General features: G+C 42.8%; 1 protein-coding gene across 1 annotated transcript; it reads right to left on the bottom strand.

Annotated features, from left to right (window-relative positions):
* Window positions 1–930: 930 nt before the first annotated feature.
* On the bottom strand, window positions 931–15,900 carry LOC145899431 (uncharacterized). The gene is made up of 20 exons (XM_082988205.1): window positions 14,305–15,900; window positions 13,736–14,218; window positions 12,632–12,725; window positions 11,437–11,881; window positions 10,432–11,105; window positions 9,789–9,955; window positions 9,399–9,559; window positions 9,012–9,273; window positions 8,744–8,842; window positions 8,078–8,216; window positions 4,371–4,471; window positions 4,001–4,198; window positions 3,406–3,795; window positions 3,097–3,276; window positions 2,815–3,009; window positions 2,481–2,648; window positions 2,189–2,320; window positions 1,871–2,121; window positions 1,704–1,795; window positions 931–1,493 (listed from the first exon to the last, which is right to left on the bottom strand). The coding sequence occupies exons 1-20, from the start codon at window positions 15,820–15,822 to the stop codon at window positions 1,300–1,302; spliced, it is 5,943 nt and encodes a 1,980-aa protein (XP_082844331.1). The 5' UTR covers window positions 15,823–15,900; the 3' UTR covers window positions 931–1,299.
* Window positions 15,901–16,146: the final 246 nt, after the last annotated feature.

Below are 16,146 nucleotides of genomic sequence, written 5' to 3'. Positions count from 1 at the left end.
GAACACTGTGTTCCATAATTTGTGTGGTCATTATTTTTGCAGAAAGCAAATCCATTGTGGTAACAATGCAGGACAACCATCATGAATTTATGCGATTTTTACCAAATATTTAACAATGCAAAAAGTTATGTTATGCATGGGGGTTAATTTTACTGTTGAGTAAGCACATATGCATGTACTGTTGCTAGGGCGAATTTCAGTTAGTTTAGGCTAGTTTTAGTGGGGTCTGGGGCGCCTTAATTCAAGTAGCTTGGTGCTGTAGAAAGTTGAAAAAAATTGTTTAATTAAAGATCCATCCCTCATCGCATTGTGGTCGAAATTTGTCGCCGGATAGAGGCATTTAATTCCTCCCTATTAGACATTATTTGGGGTAAAAATGCCTTGAAAACAGGATTCCTTTGATTTATTTGCCATATAGGTTCTACAGCAACTTAAACCTTTTCATAACTATTATTTTGGTTCCTTTGTGAACGTTCTTTGTAACCACTGCATAAACAACATCAAGGAAGTTGTGCAGCGATACCAAAAAAATGCAACATTGCGAAAAATCACCATCTGCTAAGTTATGACAACTAGCACGATTTATTTTGATGAAAACGCCCCTCTGCTTTAGAGTCTGTATAACACACGTATTTCTTAACTCACTCACTCACTGCCTAAACGTTTTCAAAACTACGTTGCTGTCTAAATTTTAATCGTAAATCTAAATACCTTGCGTGCATAAGGTTCATCAATTACGTAAGATGCAACAAATAAACAGCAGTCAGTCGATACTTCCATCGCCACTGTACAATTGAAAGTGTGCTATACATTGATGTAGACTTTATGTTATCTATACAAAAGACATGGCATTCAACTTCTGTAACAAGGCCCACCACGTACGAAAAATCAAAACCACATACTTTAAATCAATTTTATTGACACAAGCGACAAAGAATGAGCGGGTGCGCCGGTTCTCGACAGCTCCTTCACAAACGAAGAGAAATGCTAAAAAAATTCGAGAACATTTTCTCACGGGCTGGAACGCGGTCTCGTGAGGTAACACAGTGAAAAGAAAAAAATAGATGGACCGTCAAAGAAAAAAAACAAGTTGCACAACACCCGATGCAAGTAAAAGTAACATACTTACAGACTAACAAGTCAAGCACGATTTTGCGAAAATATCACAACACACGACAGTGTTTATCCGGAAAGGCGTTATACGATAAAATTTCTATGTTCAAATAAAGAGAAAGATCGGTTTTGTGTAAATCGAAGGATTGGCAAGCTCCAAGACCATTCCTACTATAGGGTGAAAATTCAGAAAACATAATTACTTTCACGCGTGGTGGCCCTCCTGAATGGCGTGAGCTTCCCCGCCATGTTGCTGAAAAATCCGGCAGATTTCTCCGACGGCATGGAAATATTTTTCTGCTTGGCTGCTGTAACATCTGCACCTTGTGCCATTTTCACACGATAACGGTATGATATTGGTTGTCGAACAGACGATGTTTCTGCAACAAACATCAAACGTTAAATATCCCAACCACTACCAACGTGTGCATGAAAAGCATATGCAACATATATTCCAAAACGCTCCGAAATTGAAAGCACACCACAGGCCATCAAATTACTATATATATGTGTGTTATGAGTAGAACAAATGCTTTTTTACAACCTTGTGCGTCAATTCGTTCCTCGCAATTTTATGATGCATATTTTACCTTTTGCTCTTCTGGACAAAGTTGACTTTTGCACAAGATCTTTTGCTAAGTTTTCCTCCGCCTCAGACAGACTGGATCGTTTCTTTTCCGATCTGTACGAAAAATATTGACTACAAACCTCACACACCGTGTATTAAAAAATATATAAACATTTGACAAACACTTACAAATTTCTTTCAACGGAGAAGGCTTTTGACCATTTGTCGAAATCTTCCTCGTTTTTGCAGAAAATGGACGCAGACTCGGACGTGGTTGTATCAACAATTCTCCAACCTCTTTGCAATGACGCCAGGCCATTAACTGAATCATTGCCCGTAATTGAACTGTTCCGTGGTGAATCGCCACTCAGTTGCGTTACTTCACACACGTCCAGATCAACACGGGATTTATAGTACAGAAGATCTCGTCTCAGAATGTCCTGTCAGAAAAATATGTTTTGTTGACCAGTGGTGTGATAAGGCATCGACATGTGACGCAACCCGTACTTTTTTGCATAAAATCATTTGGTGGTCAAAGAGGAACGCCATCCTCCATTTTGGCTTTCCCTTTGTCTGAGAGAGTGTGTAAAGTTCTCCGGAATGAACAAGTTCACTGCTGCGTTCCAACACATCTTTATCCTGCGCCAAACATACTTTTAATATTGTTGATTTAGAAAGACATAGATTAACACCCTTTACGTGGTTAAGAGCTTTTTTCATGCGCGTTGCTACCATATGCAAATATGGCTGAATCACCTAAAATGATTGTATTGATTACTACAATGTGAATGCATCATACCTGCCAGTTAAGTATCGATGACTGCCAGAGGGATATCTTTTTTATATTTTCCATATGACGCTTTCGTTCATTAATCATGCAAGCAACTCCTTTCATTGCTTCCAACGCTGATTGGACAGGCACGTTGTCGGGATGGTCGTGTGACGTGTACTTTAGCAATTCTGCCAGCTGCCAAATAACGTAGTTCAATTATAGTTACCGAATTACTCATTGGATCAACAATTGTTACGGTTGCAACAGTATTGCAAAAAACGCACCAAGACAAAGAAGTGCATAATAATTAAATCTGCGTCAACGTTTTTCATGGCGTCATATTAGTGCATAACCATCTAACCTGCAACGGGTATTTGCATATTTTCTGGACGGGGGTTAACAGAAATCCATCGAGGGGAATGTCAATCATCTTCTGCAGTAAGCGGCACGCTTCGAAAAAGTGCACGTATTTCTTCTGCGCCAGCAGATTGGAAAGAAGGGCCAACGCCTGTGGGTGATTGTTGCAGTACTCCGAGTAAATTGCGAAACCCTCTTTCTGGAAAGAGACACAACGTGATTTGTTATTGAAGTCATTCTTCGCAGGGATTTCGTCACAATTTCTTGTAATATGTACAAAACTTACGTGTTCAATGAAAATGTTTCCAAGTTGTGATGACGAAACACAAGAGCGATTAACCGCACTTTCCAGTTTGTCAAAGAAATCCCTTTGGAAGTGATACAGTTTTTCTATGTTGCCGAAAATTGTCAAAATTTGTTCATCGGAAAATATGTCCGGCCGATTCTTGCACCGCGACAAGTAACCCTTGTAAACACAAACATATAAAATAAGCAAACCTTGCTAAACACTATCAGGTAAAGAAAATAGATTAAAAATAAACAGAAAACAATCAGACAATATGAAATACACAACATACACATCATTGATTGTTACCTCCACAACGTCTTTTAAATGCCCGACAAACGTTTTCTCCGAGTTGATGATTTCGTTGATGACGTTGGTTCGAATGGTCTCTCGACACAGGGATTGTTTTCGTGTGATGGTCAACGGTGATACAACCTCCTGAAACTTGGGCGGATTCGTGGAGGATCGTGACTTCGGTGTTTCGTGTGCTTCCCTAATTGGTCGTCCACACTTCGAGCAGTGGATAGAAGAATTTGAAATGCGTTCAGTACACTGACATAAGTCGTCACCAACAGAACGACTCCGCACCACCGAGTTGTGTGACAAATCGGTGACGTCATCGTCCCGCAAAGCGGGGGAAGGGGTGACGATTATTTCGATACTCTCCACGTCGTCGTTAAGCAGCTGATTCACTAATATCTGCAAAACCAGTAGCCCAGTTTATTTCGAGCTGCGGAAATTTTTAGCAAAAGTATCGCTCTTATCAAGTTTCGTTTCGTTCGTGCTCAATAATTTCATACATAGTATGTCAGTTATGAACACGCACGGACAGCTTTGACATTGTAAGATTTGTAAATATGGTAAAATGAGCAGATATAATCATAAGGAAAAATAGTGTACGAACCCTAACAAATGTAGCGGGAAACCATCCCTCATTGGAGTCCAGTTCGCCCCACCACCAATCAACATTCGTCATGTCGATGACGCGAATCACGTCACCGACTTTGAAACCTAATTCCTCATTGTCCATGGTCACGTGATCCCACAAAGCTTCCACATACACGACGTCCTCATTGGTTGCGTTGGGAGTTTGATCGTCGCGCTGCAATGTACACATGTTAATACTTCAATCTACACGAAGCTTTTGTGATTAATCCGATTTTACGTGATGAACCATGTAGTATGCTACCAACCAAACAAAATTAAATTTTCTATTATCCAAATCATTCGAAATTTGGCTGTGTCGCAATAATGGGGATAGGAAAACAACATACCGATGCTGAGTTGGCATGGAGGAAGACATCTCCGTCTTCAGCTGTCTTTGCAAAAACGCCCTTCCTTGTCATTGTTCCATATCCGGATTCGTTTGAAATGCCTGCAACACATGAAACATCCGCTTAACTCTTTGATAGAACATATGGCACCACATGATGTGGTTACAATGCGGCGATCCCCGTGTTTTTGTTGCAGAAATGCAACCACATTACAATGAAATTGCCTGCAATATGACCACTTACATCCGCTCGAAATCGACTTTGTTTTTTGTTTAGGGTGAGTATGACTGCGCGTCAGTGGCTTGTTAAACTGTCTAAACACTTCTGTATCAAAAACATCATCCTCCTCGTCATCTTCGCTTTCCACCTTGCCCTCAGTACAGGCGTTGGAAGACTTAATTCGATCCCTGGCCAGGTTGAACGACAATTCGTGATTTGCCCTCGTACACTGCGGTGTGTAGCGACTCGCCGAAGACTGACTGTCCCGTTTGACTTCGAAACTGCGCCTTATTGTTAAGTCCCGCGAAATGACACCGCGGTATCCGCCGATCGGCAAACTGACAGAAGAAAGCAACTCCCGCCGAGGGCTGTAAACTTGGTTCGTAAAACTGCCATCCCCTGGTGATACAAAGGATATTGATGCTCCCCGTTTAAAGCCACTCCCCGCCAGATTACGCAAACGGAATCGACTACGTTTTGTGAAGGCACGAAAGAATGGCTGCGAAGAAAGTCTCTTGTTGAAGGAAAGATCTTTACTTTCCTGTCTGAGTTTCTCAGTCAACGGATCCAAGTTGGATGTGCACGACATGGTAATATTTTCAGTCTGGTATTTCACAAACCCAGAAGACTTACGTACTTTCCATTTCAACACCTCGTTGCAATAACAAAGATACGATCAAAAATCAACAACCGACATCCGACACAAAATAACTTGTCCAAATGACCAATGCCAGATATAATCCTCCGTTAGCTCCGTGTCATAATGCCTGCACAGTTGAGGTTGCAACCAGTAAAAACTAAACCACAAGGTGATAGCGCGATCAGTTTAATCTTGGCTCGTAAATTTAATGTCGAACCTGTTTGAACTGCACGTAAAAGTTCTAAAGCGAGACGCAGATTCCTATCGATTGCAAGCACGTGAACAGCCTTTTTCTTGACACGCGCAAATGTACAAAGGCACAAATTTCTGTGAGTGTGATTATCGATGGCGGCGGGAGATGCCTCTCAGCATGCCGTTTGTTTTTCAATCCGGTTCATGCAAAGGCCGCAAAAACCTTATCTTTGACATGTGAGTAAACTCTGCCGGCGGCGTGCAGGGTGATTACATTGATACTGCGGCTACAAAACGTTAACAAAGCAACTTGACCATACTTGCCCGACGACCGTCTGCATCAACACACTTCTTGCAAAACCACAAGGCTTCACAAACACTGGAACTTCCATTGACGATCGTACAATAAATACACGTGTAATTATTTCGTCGTGTGAAAATGTGAATGTGACAGTTGTTGTTAAAAGCACGTATATTCGCCAGAGGCAAAAGCAACTGGTTATTACTTTTAAGTGTTATTTCATTGACGTGCCTCAATATAAGACACGGGACAAAGACAACATGTTGTCAACATTCCTGCCGAAAGCATTGTATGAATCATTTGTTGCCGCCTAATACTCGTACGAGTTTACATGCAGCACTTGGAATTACCATGTCTGTGAGACCATTAGTTTGTTTCGTAATAAGCTCAACCCATCACGTGATGTAGCAAAGTCTGGTGACAGATTACATGTTGAAATATTGTTTAATCCATTTCGGCGGCTACTAACTACCTAAATTGCCATTAATGATATTTTTGCCTATTCACCCAAAGGTCGCACAAATAGCATATGTATGTATTGTCGACGTCTAAAAACGTGTGGTAAAATTCTTTGAAAAACAAAGATATGAAACGTAACTAAAATTTGCTAAACCATTTTTTCTTACGTTTTGTTGCACGTTTTGCACTTCTCGACCTTTTTAATCTTCGAAAGCTTGATCTCATTCGATTCATAACTGGACTTCGCGGCGAAACCTCATTTTCACTTGAAGTCTTTTTAATCAAATCAAACGTCTTTTCTCCTGGTGTCAAGTTGTTGGGCGAGTTCGGGGCGCTTCTTGCCGCGCGCTTTGTCGAATGCTTCCGTACCAGTTTGTTGGCATATCCATTGCCAACCGAAAGTAGGAACCGTTGCATTTTTTGACCAAGCCTATATCTTAGTGACTATAATTCACCTAACCACAAGTCGATGACAGATAACTGTAATCACGCAAGAAGAAAACTGTTACTGACATTATAAGACTTTTCTTGACGCATCGCAAAGACGTCTGCGCTGACTACATGCTCCATCGGCGAGGAGCGAAAACAAGAAGTGAATCACCAGCTCGCTGCAAAGCAGGACTCTCAAGAAAAAGTTGCCACCTCGAAAAACTTTATGTTGGACTAATGCCTCGTTTCTCTTTCTAAATAGAAGTTTAGCAGCTTCGTGCCTGTACTCAACTATACTGGATATCGCTAAAGCGTCATTGGCACTGCACCTCGTGACCTGAAGCAATATACAAAGTCCTACTGGCTAGGGGGGCGAACTTAAAAGTCAGCGGCGACGTTGTTCGCGCGAGAACTATTTTAAGCAACTTCACAGAACGATGTCGGTTCTTGTGGAAAGTTCGCGTTTGCGTGATTGGGGAATTTTGTAACGGCAATGCGTAAGAGCAACGAGCGATATATTTTTAAAGATTAATTTTTTTGGCTCCACGCCCAAATAACATTGTATCTATATGCAATGGCCACATACTTTCTAGTCTATTTAGAGAGGCTAACTGACTTCCCGCCTTTTTATCTATGTACTTGCAAAGGCAGTAATGCCAGGTGGCAAAATTCAACATCGATCCAACACAAGTCCATAAATAATGCAACGCTTCGTTTAAAGCCATGACAACGGGAAATGAACACGTCGACGATGAAAACGTTTATGGAAACGTACTTGCTATCCAAACAAAATTACGTATAACGTTTTATGGTATTGCTCGAGAACACCTAATGGTTAAATGTTGTTCCACCAACAATTCGTTCCACAAATCTGCTTTCAACAAAATACACACCCGCCAATATAAGGAAACGATATGAGCATTATTTAGAGCAAGATGTATGACGTACTATTTATGGCGTCATCAATGCATCCTCTGTGCGCAGCTCGGTGTAAATAATCATAACACGACGTAAGAAAAACCTCTTCGAAAGGCAGCTAATAATAGAACTTAGCGCTTCTGGTGTAAACATCGTCATTGCACCAATTCATTGGAACTGCAATTACTAATGCTTGTGTGCTTGCTGCTTGTTGGTCCCTTCACCAAGTAACTGACGCATTTCGCGTAAAAAACAGCTTTGTTTCTAAATAAAGACACTCGCAATAGAAGGTTGCACCACATATGTTTGGTTCCCTACCTTTGTGTGAATGTAATGTCCTTAAAAGGCCCTTCAACTTCCTGTATATCCAAATTGCAAATCTGCATTAATTTCCGGCAGATTGCACTGACGTAAGTAGTTTTGGAAAACGCTTTGTTAGAACTTTACAAATACAAACAATATTACTCAACACGTGTCCCGAAAATCACATACCAACCAACACATAGTCCCCCCAATCTCTTTATCTGATATAATAGAGGATTATGTTACCTGACATGGTGCTTGCACGAACTTTCATTCTGCTCTCAAGGTAGTTGTGAAGTCCGTGACTAAACGGTGATAGGTTTCCAGCTCTTTGAGTGCTTGGGTGAGCAGTGCCTCGACAAGGGCAAGCTATTTCGGCGTAATACTGAAACAATGAGAAAGTGAGTACGTAGTCTGGGAGTAACTGCTTGCAATTTGCAAGTCAATTGTATCTTGCGTCCATATATTCTTGATATCCGTAAACAAACGTCACATATGGCAATTCATATGGTAATTTTTCCGAGGTCCCGAGGAACGTATGCTGCCTCTTTATGAGAGCCTTTCACGATAATGATAATACGTATATAGGTACTACCAAGTCATGTCAGTCGTTGGCTAATTCTTAACGTTAGACCATCTGCTTGTTTGTCTCGCTATATTTAGGAAGTATTGTTCCAGGGATTTTGTCATAAAGATTTGCATAACGTTCCAAAAATTTTCAGCAAACCCCAAAGCAGTTTTTCATATTCAAGAAACCCTAACTAAAATATTGGAAGTCGTACAAATTAATCATTAACTCGTCCGATAATTGGCACGGAACTAAATTAAACTTAATATAAATTTGATGCTAGGATTTAATTTTTTGAGATTCAAAACCCACAATGCCGTAGTAAATAAGTGAATATTATGTACCTTTGACGGATAAAATCTCATAAGGCACTCAGACACGGTGTTCAGTCCTCCAATTACTGAAAGGGAACGCTGCGTCTGGTGTACTTTCGGCAACATTTCCTGTAACAGCAACAAACTTAATTGGATATACACAATGTGAAACTTATAGGTCATTACTATGTGTTCCTACCCATTACCAAGAGTGAAGGTAACCATGGGTATAACAGAATGTGCTGAAACGTGTTTTGCTACATTGACAATTAGACAAATCACGTAAACGGAGACGAACCTCATCATATAACGACAGGTTTTCTTCACTGAAGCTGGAACCCAACAAGTTGACCCGATGTTCAGCATTCTGTTTAACAGACAAGTGTCGTCGTCGCGACCCACAGTCGTTACAGCCCACAGATAACCCGCCGCTAAGCGGCGTAGTAGATGCAACACCGTTTAAATGCAAACTTCGCGGTCTCCCGACGCCACTAGACGTCTCCACAGCTGGAGAGGGGGATGAAAGCTCGTTGTGTTCCGGTATGGCGTGAACTTCCCACCTGCATTGATATCATATGTCAACGATTTTGTTTGACAGACAGATGAAGTTTTGTGGTGATGTTTTTTCATACCACCGAGGCCGTAAACAATGAAACACTTCTACAAAGTACAAAGCTGTTGTTACCTCAAGTTTTGGACTTCGGATAAAGGCCGAATTTTTCTCCTATTGTTTCGTTGTCCGGTTGCAACGTTGCCACCAGTGCCCACACTCCACCTTGCCATAGTCACCTTGACCTTCTCGATGTCCAGCTCGGCAAGTGAGTGACGTTTCCACACGTCATTTGTCTTTAAATGCGAGTTGTAATTAAGAAAAATTACTGTACTAAGTAGATTCCAATGTCAAGTAGTAAGTAAACAATGTTGTACGCGAAGTGTGGTCCTGAAACCGAACAGTTATGCAAGCACAACAAAAGTAGCAACCAGCATCAACCATTGACAAGGTTTTGTTCAAGGAGTTGTATGTAGCAGTTAGTTATTTTGCATTAACAAAACATTTAATTTTGACCAAACCCACATATGATAACCCCTGGGAAGTTGACGTGGGGCTGGTTTTTCTCGCTTCGTCGTCGCGGTCCCGGTTCATCGACCTTAAATATTGCAGCGACATTCTTCGTCGAATCGAAGCGTTTTTAGCAGAAGCCTTGGGCAACAGTTCTCCAAATTCCAATGCAGGGGCGTCGCCTAAATTGGAAAACACATAGGTTCGTAGGGCGTGTCAGGAGGAATAGAATAAAACGGATCCACAGCGCTTGTCAGCAACCCAACTGTGCGCTTGTAGTGTATCCAATACGACAGTAAAAATGCCAGAATATTTGTTTAGGCGGGCGTAATGACCGACTAACTGCAGTTTGTAGTCAAACCAAAGTTGTTTGATGGATTTTCGATAGTGTTGGGAAAATATTGTGACAAGCGCGTTACACGCAATAAAGTACTGGGGCCAAAGGGTACATACGTACGTATAAGCGTAGTATACTCAAGACAATCCTAACCCCACGACAGCTTTCTTAAGTTTGTGCAAACAATTGTATTTTAAAAGTTAATTTTTCCTGCAATATGTTATCAGTAGATAATACATAGCAAGGATATACGCAGAACCTTCCAATCAAGCGATTGCATGAAACATTGTTGCGTTTTACCAGAAATTTATATTTTCTCACCTTCTTCGACATTTTGTTGAGTAAAACCGGAAGTGTGTGCAGCCAAGTTCTGTTGAGAAAGCTGGAAACTGAAACGGTTCAGTGACGTGCAACTGCTCCCAGAACTCATTTTTCTAGGTTTCGGCGTCGTTGGTTTATTTGGCTGGGGTAAGCGTAGGGTTGAAAAGTCACGAAGAGACTGAAATCGACGTTCCAATATTTTGGTGTTTCCGGAAGTATGGCTGTGTCCGTCGTTGGACGACGGACCAAAATTTGTGCTTTCAAATGACGGAGAAACTGATCTACGGTTTACCTCATGAATTTTTAGCGTTAAGTGGTCTTTACACAGAGATTGTGTCCGCCTTAACCGCAAATTCATCTTAGTTTGGGTTTTGGGTTCGGTGTCTTTCTTGTCAAGTCCTAATACATCGGTGTGATTTTCGATGTTTTGCGTCTTCTTAAGCAACGCCACTTCATCGTCGAATACTGACGCGAAGCTTGATGAGAGACTACATCTCGGCCCGGAGGCGTAACCCCCTGTAGTAGGGACTGTTGAACGAGGGGTACTGATCCCAGTCAGACTGCTGCTGATGCTCTTGGAACCGATTGTCGTTTCTGGACCCGGGAGTGATGATAGGAACGACAATTGGTCGACAAAACTCCCCTTACGTATGTACTCCATGTCTAACGAGCATCTGAAAGTAAGATGAGAATATTGTGAAGCAACACTGTGATCAATTAAAAATGTACTGCTCTTCTGGCATAAACGTATTGTATTTTACGACGTTTTATGCCAGAAGAGCAGTACATTTTTAATTGCAATATGCCTGGCAGCAACAGGAATTTCAACACTGTGATCATTTGGCAAAAGTTTTGCGCTGAGGAATTCTCTTGCGAAATTATGTTTATGCGGTGTTGGGTGGGATTAGAATGCCACGCCATATTATACGTGCCCCAAAGCAAAATACGTAGGATTCATGCACTTTTTCGCATTTCACACGCCACACGCGCCACTTGAACACGTACCTGTGAGTGTCAAGATGTTGCGCAGGACTGTCATCCTTCGTTTTCTGACAGACTGCAACGCTGTGGTTTCGCAACTTGGCCTGTATCTGTCGCAGCCTGTTTTGATCTCGTCCGTCTTGTTCTTGTTCGTGCGAACCGGTCGGCAAATGTTCTCCGCGCAGAGTCCTTATTTGGGCATCAGATTTTGCAGAAGTCATGTTACTTTCCAGCCAAAGCTGGTCGCCGGTTGGCGCAGCAAATGAGGAAGGTCGCTTCGTTCTGCTAAATCTGTGGGATTTCGGACTGTCGGATTCAGTCGAAAGATCGACACTGTAGCGGTTCTTGTAGTTTCTTCGGGGTCTAATGTTCGTCCGCGAGTCGGAGTCATTATCCGAGCGGTTTGTCTTGTTCCTCAACACCGCACCCCCATATCGATCACACGTAGGATTTGGACTGTTTGCGGGAGCTAAAAACAAATCCAGAACAAATAACAGAGAGGATAATTCGAAAATTTTTTCCGTAAGTTGCGCAAATGTAACCCGCAGTTTTACGCTTCAATGGGAAAAACTATGTAGAGAATGGAGGTATTTGTTTTGAAAACCCTTGCGCAGTTTGTGCTCGCAGCATCAAGGGTGCTTTACGGCGCGTTTGGGTAATGCGCTTTTAAGAAACCAACCGCAGCCGAAAATACTCGACTCCGGCTGTTCCACGTAGGTGGCGGTTTAATGGCGGTGCACGCGGGTCTGGCTAGAACAACAAAACACCAGACGCACGGATGTCTCTGTCCCGAAAGTGCCGCATAAAAATTTAAACTACCATATTTTACTTTACTGCCGTTAAGTCATTGCGTGCAGGAGCAGAAACCTGATAAGGGCAATGAAAAAAATTGTCTCTAAATTAGGTTGCTGGGTGGAACTGCTGCTGAAACGAAATAAAACCTGGTAGTATTTTTGGTTTCCGCCATTCCGTAGTTTCTGTCATTCTAATTACGCCAACAACAAACAAACTTTCAATAGGCAGACACGGTGACTAAACGGTTCGTTTCACAAGGATTTCGTAATTATTTCAAAATAAATTAAGATTTGTTAAATTCCCACAAATAACTTGTAATCAATACATATTTAAATATATTTCGGAGTTCATCACATTTAATTCATTACATTATAGGATGAAACACGATTTACATTGTTAGTTAGCAATGAAAACAAATACCTACTTTCGGAGTCGGTAGAAGAAGATGTTCTCCTCATTCTTGCCACACGACTTGCATAGTCAGCGTGTACATTTGCCTGGGGTGGCGTGGAGTTTACCTGTAGAAGACCAAAACAACATTAGCATATGCGCCAAGCGATGATGGACGTAGCACACAATGTTGGCTTGTTTAATTCACACCTGATGACCGTTTTAATCCATTCTAAAATTTCTTTATTATTTGTGTGTTGTAATAAGAAAACACGGTAATCCTGCCAAGAAGATATTGTCACAAAGAAAAAGATACGACAAGGAAAATTGTATCCAAGAACATTTCTTTGTCTCGAGACAGTCGAAAACAGCGCGCAAGACCCGTAACATTACAATGCGTCAGTTTATTTGGGGACAGCGGTGTCGCGCGGGTCGGCACAAAAAGGCGATGGAGTTACGCGATCGTGTTCCGGCCAGGTCAACGCGACCCCCACGACAAAAGCCGACAAGTGTCGGAGGTTATAAACATCAGCACGTATTGCCACTGATCGCGTCGCGGGAACAATCTCACAGACAAGCTTCCGCCATAAGCAGTCACCGGAAAAAAACGAAGGGTTAACGACACTTACATGCGAGAAACTCTCAAAATATCGCTCGAGGTTATTTAGCTGCACCCACAGCAGTCCGTTGTTTGCAATACACTGTAATGTCAATGCTAGTTTCATGTTTGTTACTGCCAGACAAACGCTCTTGCGGTGGGAAAAATATTCACAGTAACCTTCTGGTTGACGCGTCAGCTGAAAGCCCGCGGCGAAATCAAGTTGCGTGATCAATTTCCATAATGACTGACGATAAAATTCCACTCAAACGGTCGGAATCAAAATTGCGGGGACAATCGTCTGCTAATTTTGTAATTTAACTAAATGACATCTCGCGGTGACGTTTTATACGACTGACTATTTCGATAACCAAGCAAGGGACGTGACGTTGCACGTTTTAGGATCTTGTGAAAACCGGATTGAAAATGTATGTTGGATAAGTCATTGTTTGCTTGTTGCCACCCGGTTAACAAACCTAACAATGCGTTAATGTTTAATTGGTAAACGCATAAAACTTACAATATTTGTCTTGTACTTACCTTTATTTTTCGAAAGCCTACAATCGGGACAACGCCATCCCCAATGCAAGTTTCGCCATCAGCCTTGTTTAACTTTGGGCCTTTGTCGCTTTTGTTCGCGTTTTGAATATCTGCTTCATTTTCCAATCCACGGGCTTTAAGAGGTTGTCTTTGCCCAGTTGCCACGCCGTTGTGGCGTTTACGATTTTTCCGCATGAACGGAAACAGGGCTTTAGGCAGCTTGGGCGTCTTTCGGCTCGACGAAACGTTTGTGGAAACCTCGTCGGGCGTCTTTGTTGAACGATGTTCTTCCCTCACCACAAACTCGGGATTTGTTTTTCTACTGAGTTTGGCAGATGTCTGACTCGTCTTATCTCCGTTCCACGCGGATATCGCATCGGAAACACTTTTGGCCTTTCGTAATCCGTTTGGTGCCCCATGGATCCCGTTACGTTTGGCAATTTTTTTGTTTGTAGGAGGTTCTTCAGCCGAGGCAGCATCGTTCTGAAAATATAAACAGCAATAAAATACATTCGCGCCATACATTCGGAAATTACTGCTTGGTCTCAAATCAAACAGCACTTATTTACCTGAGTCGGGCGAATGTGTCCTGTAATTAGTTTAGCGATGCGAGACTTGCTGTTACTCATTGCTGCGTTCTGCTGCTGGCGCAGCTGGCTCGCACTAGACTTGCAGGTCAAAGAAGAACGTGGCAAACTTGACAAGTCATCCGCTGTTAAGTTCGACAGCGATTTGCACAACCGCTTTCTGTTGCCACGCGTTGAGTTCGCCGAGGTGCTTCTAACTTCGTCTGCTAGGTTTGCAGCTTCGGCGTTTTGTCCGTTTTCTTTCCTTAGTCCATTGTCTGTTTTTGTTTCCTTGTGCAAAGCTTGTTCACGACACACAACACCAGGTTTTAACACATTTTCGTTGAAGCCAATTCCTATTGAGGAGCGGCAACTGGCAACGTTGGACGAGACATGAAAACTTTTCCTGCAGTTATGTTGAACTGGACCACCGTCCACACAGCAATACTGGTGACATTCAACCAGCTTGGTCAGCGCGCCCTGCTTCCTCGGGGCCTTAACTGAATGACAGTCATTTACACGGGCGGACACGCGTTCCGACTCTGAATAGGATTCTCGCGTTGAAATTCGACTTGTGTCGTCATCGGCTGGGGAGTGATACCCAGGGCTGTGCGTGCGATTGGGGGTGATTCTAGTTCGTTTCTGGTTGCTGTTACTCACTACCTGGTCATCTTTCACCAGTGGTATCCGCACAGGTTCTGTTGTACTTAGCTTCTCTTCCAGTTCTAATTGAATGTTTGTGGTCGCGACAGCCTTTGGTTTCAAGCGCGTGCGTGCACAAGTGCTCAGCGACGAGTCGCGTTTTTCATAATCGCGTATCTCGAAGTGCTCCTGACACGGTTGAAAGAAGCGCGAGTTGCTCGCCTGCGTCACGCCAACAGCCTTTTCGTCCTTCCATATTGGGTTGTGCTTAGTGTCAAAAGTCGCAACCGCTCGGCGAGTCGGGTATCTGGTGCCTTGCAATTGCGGCCCGTCCCTGTCGGTCAAGCGTGACTTGGTGTGCTGAACCGGTTCACACGCACAATCCGCCGTCATATAGTCGATATCCATAAACTCACGGTCAGAACTGGCGGGTGAACGCATTTCACTGGCAGTTTCAAAACATGAATCGTCCGATATTGTATCTTCGGTAGCAAGGCAAGAGTCGGGTGCGGCCTCCCTGTCCCCCAGTCCTTTGCAAGTCACTCCGTCCACTTGAGCATTGTTGCAGGAGTAAACAAGGTGTTCAGCTGGTGACTGGGGCCAGGGGCGGCTTTGATCCGATGAATGTTGGTTTGACGAAAAGCTGACAGCACCTCGTATACGATCGTTAGTGGTTTCCTTGAGGTTGTGACCGACGTCGTGCAAATTGCGACATACTTCTTTAACATCTGTCACCGTGTTGTCGCTGGATTCGGAAGGGCCACACTTATTTCTAGGGCCCTCAGGACCTTCTTGACTGTCACCTATTGAGTGATTGTCTTTGACGTGGCTTTTCCAGACCCTTGCATGAGGCCGAGCTTGGACCAATCTCACGCTCATCGCAACTCAACAACATTTCTCGCCCGTTATCAAAACTTATACATCTATCCTGAGTATTTCCAATGTGGCGCCCCAGGACAATGCCTCTGCAAAGAAATAAGTCGTTATATCTCGTTATGTGTTGCGGTAAGTTCATTTATGTTTTCACGGGTCATGTAAAACAAAGGGAGCGGTGCGTGGGACCGAACGATTTTACAGTTGCGTGTAGTCGTGTCGGGTTTCAGGTGACACCTAACTGCGTCAACCACGTGACTTAATTAACCAATAACGCTGCACGGTACAAAGGGTCTTTTTAAAACATAGTCAAATATAATTCAAGCGGCA

The sequence above is a fragment of the Ascidia mentula genome, chromosome 4 (genome assembly GCF_947561715.1).
Source record: "Ascidia mentula chromosome 4, kaAscMent1.1, whole genome shotgun sequence".
Taxonomy (NCBI): Eukaryota; Metazoa; Chordata; class Ascidiacea; order Phlebobranchia; family Ascidiidae; genus Ascidia; species Ascidia mentula.
The sequence above is the reverse complement of the archived record's forward strand: the minus strand, read 5'-3'. Positions and strand labels throughout refer to the sequence as shown.

What these genes read in the sequence shown, in the direction of transcription:
- LOC145899431 (XM_082988205.1), bottom strand. Translation starts at nt 15,822, where the DNA reads ATGAGCGTGAGATTGGTCCAAGCTCGGCCTCATGCAAGGGTCTGGAAA. An exon ending in TCCATGCCAACTCAGCATCG is followed by an intron (nt 4,199 to 4,370) that starts GTATGTTGTTTT and finishes TGTACATTGCAG; the next exon opens with CGCGACGATCAAACTCCCAA. An exon ending in CATCGATACTTAACTGGCAG is followed by an intron (nt 2,321 to 2,480) that starts GTATGATGCATT and finishes TGTTTGGCGCAG; the next exon opens with GATAAAGATGTGTTGGAACG.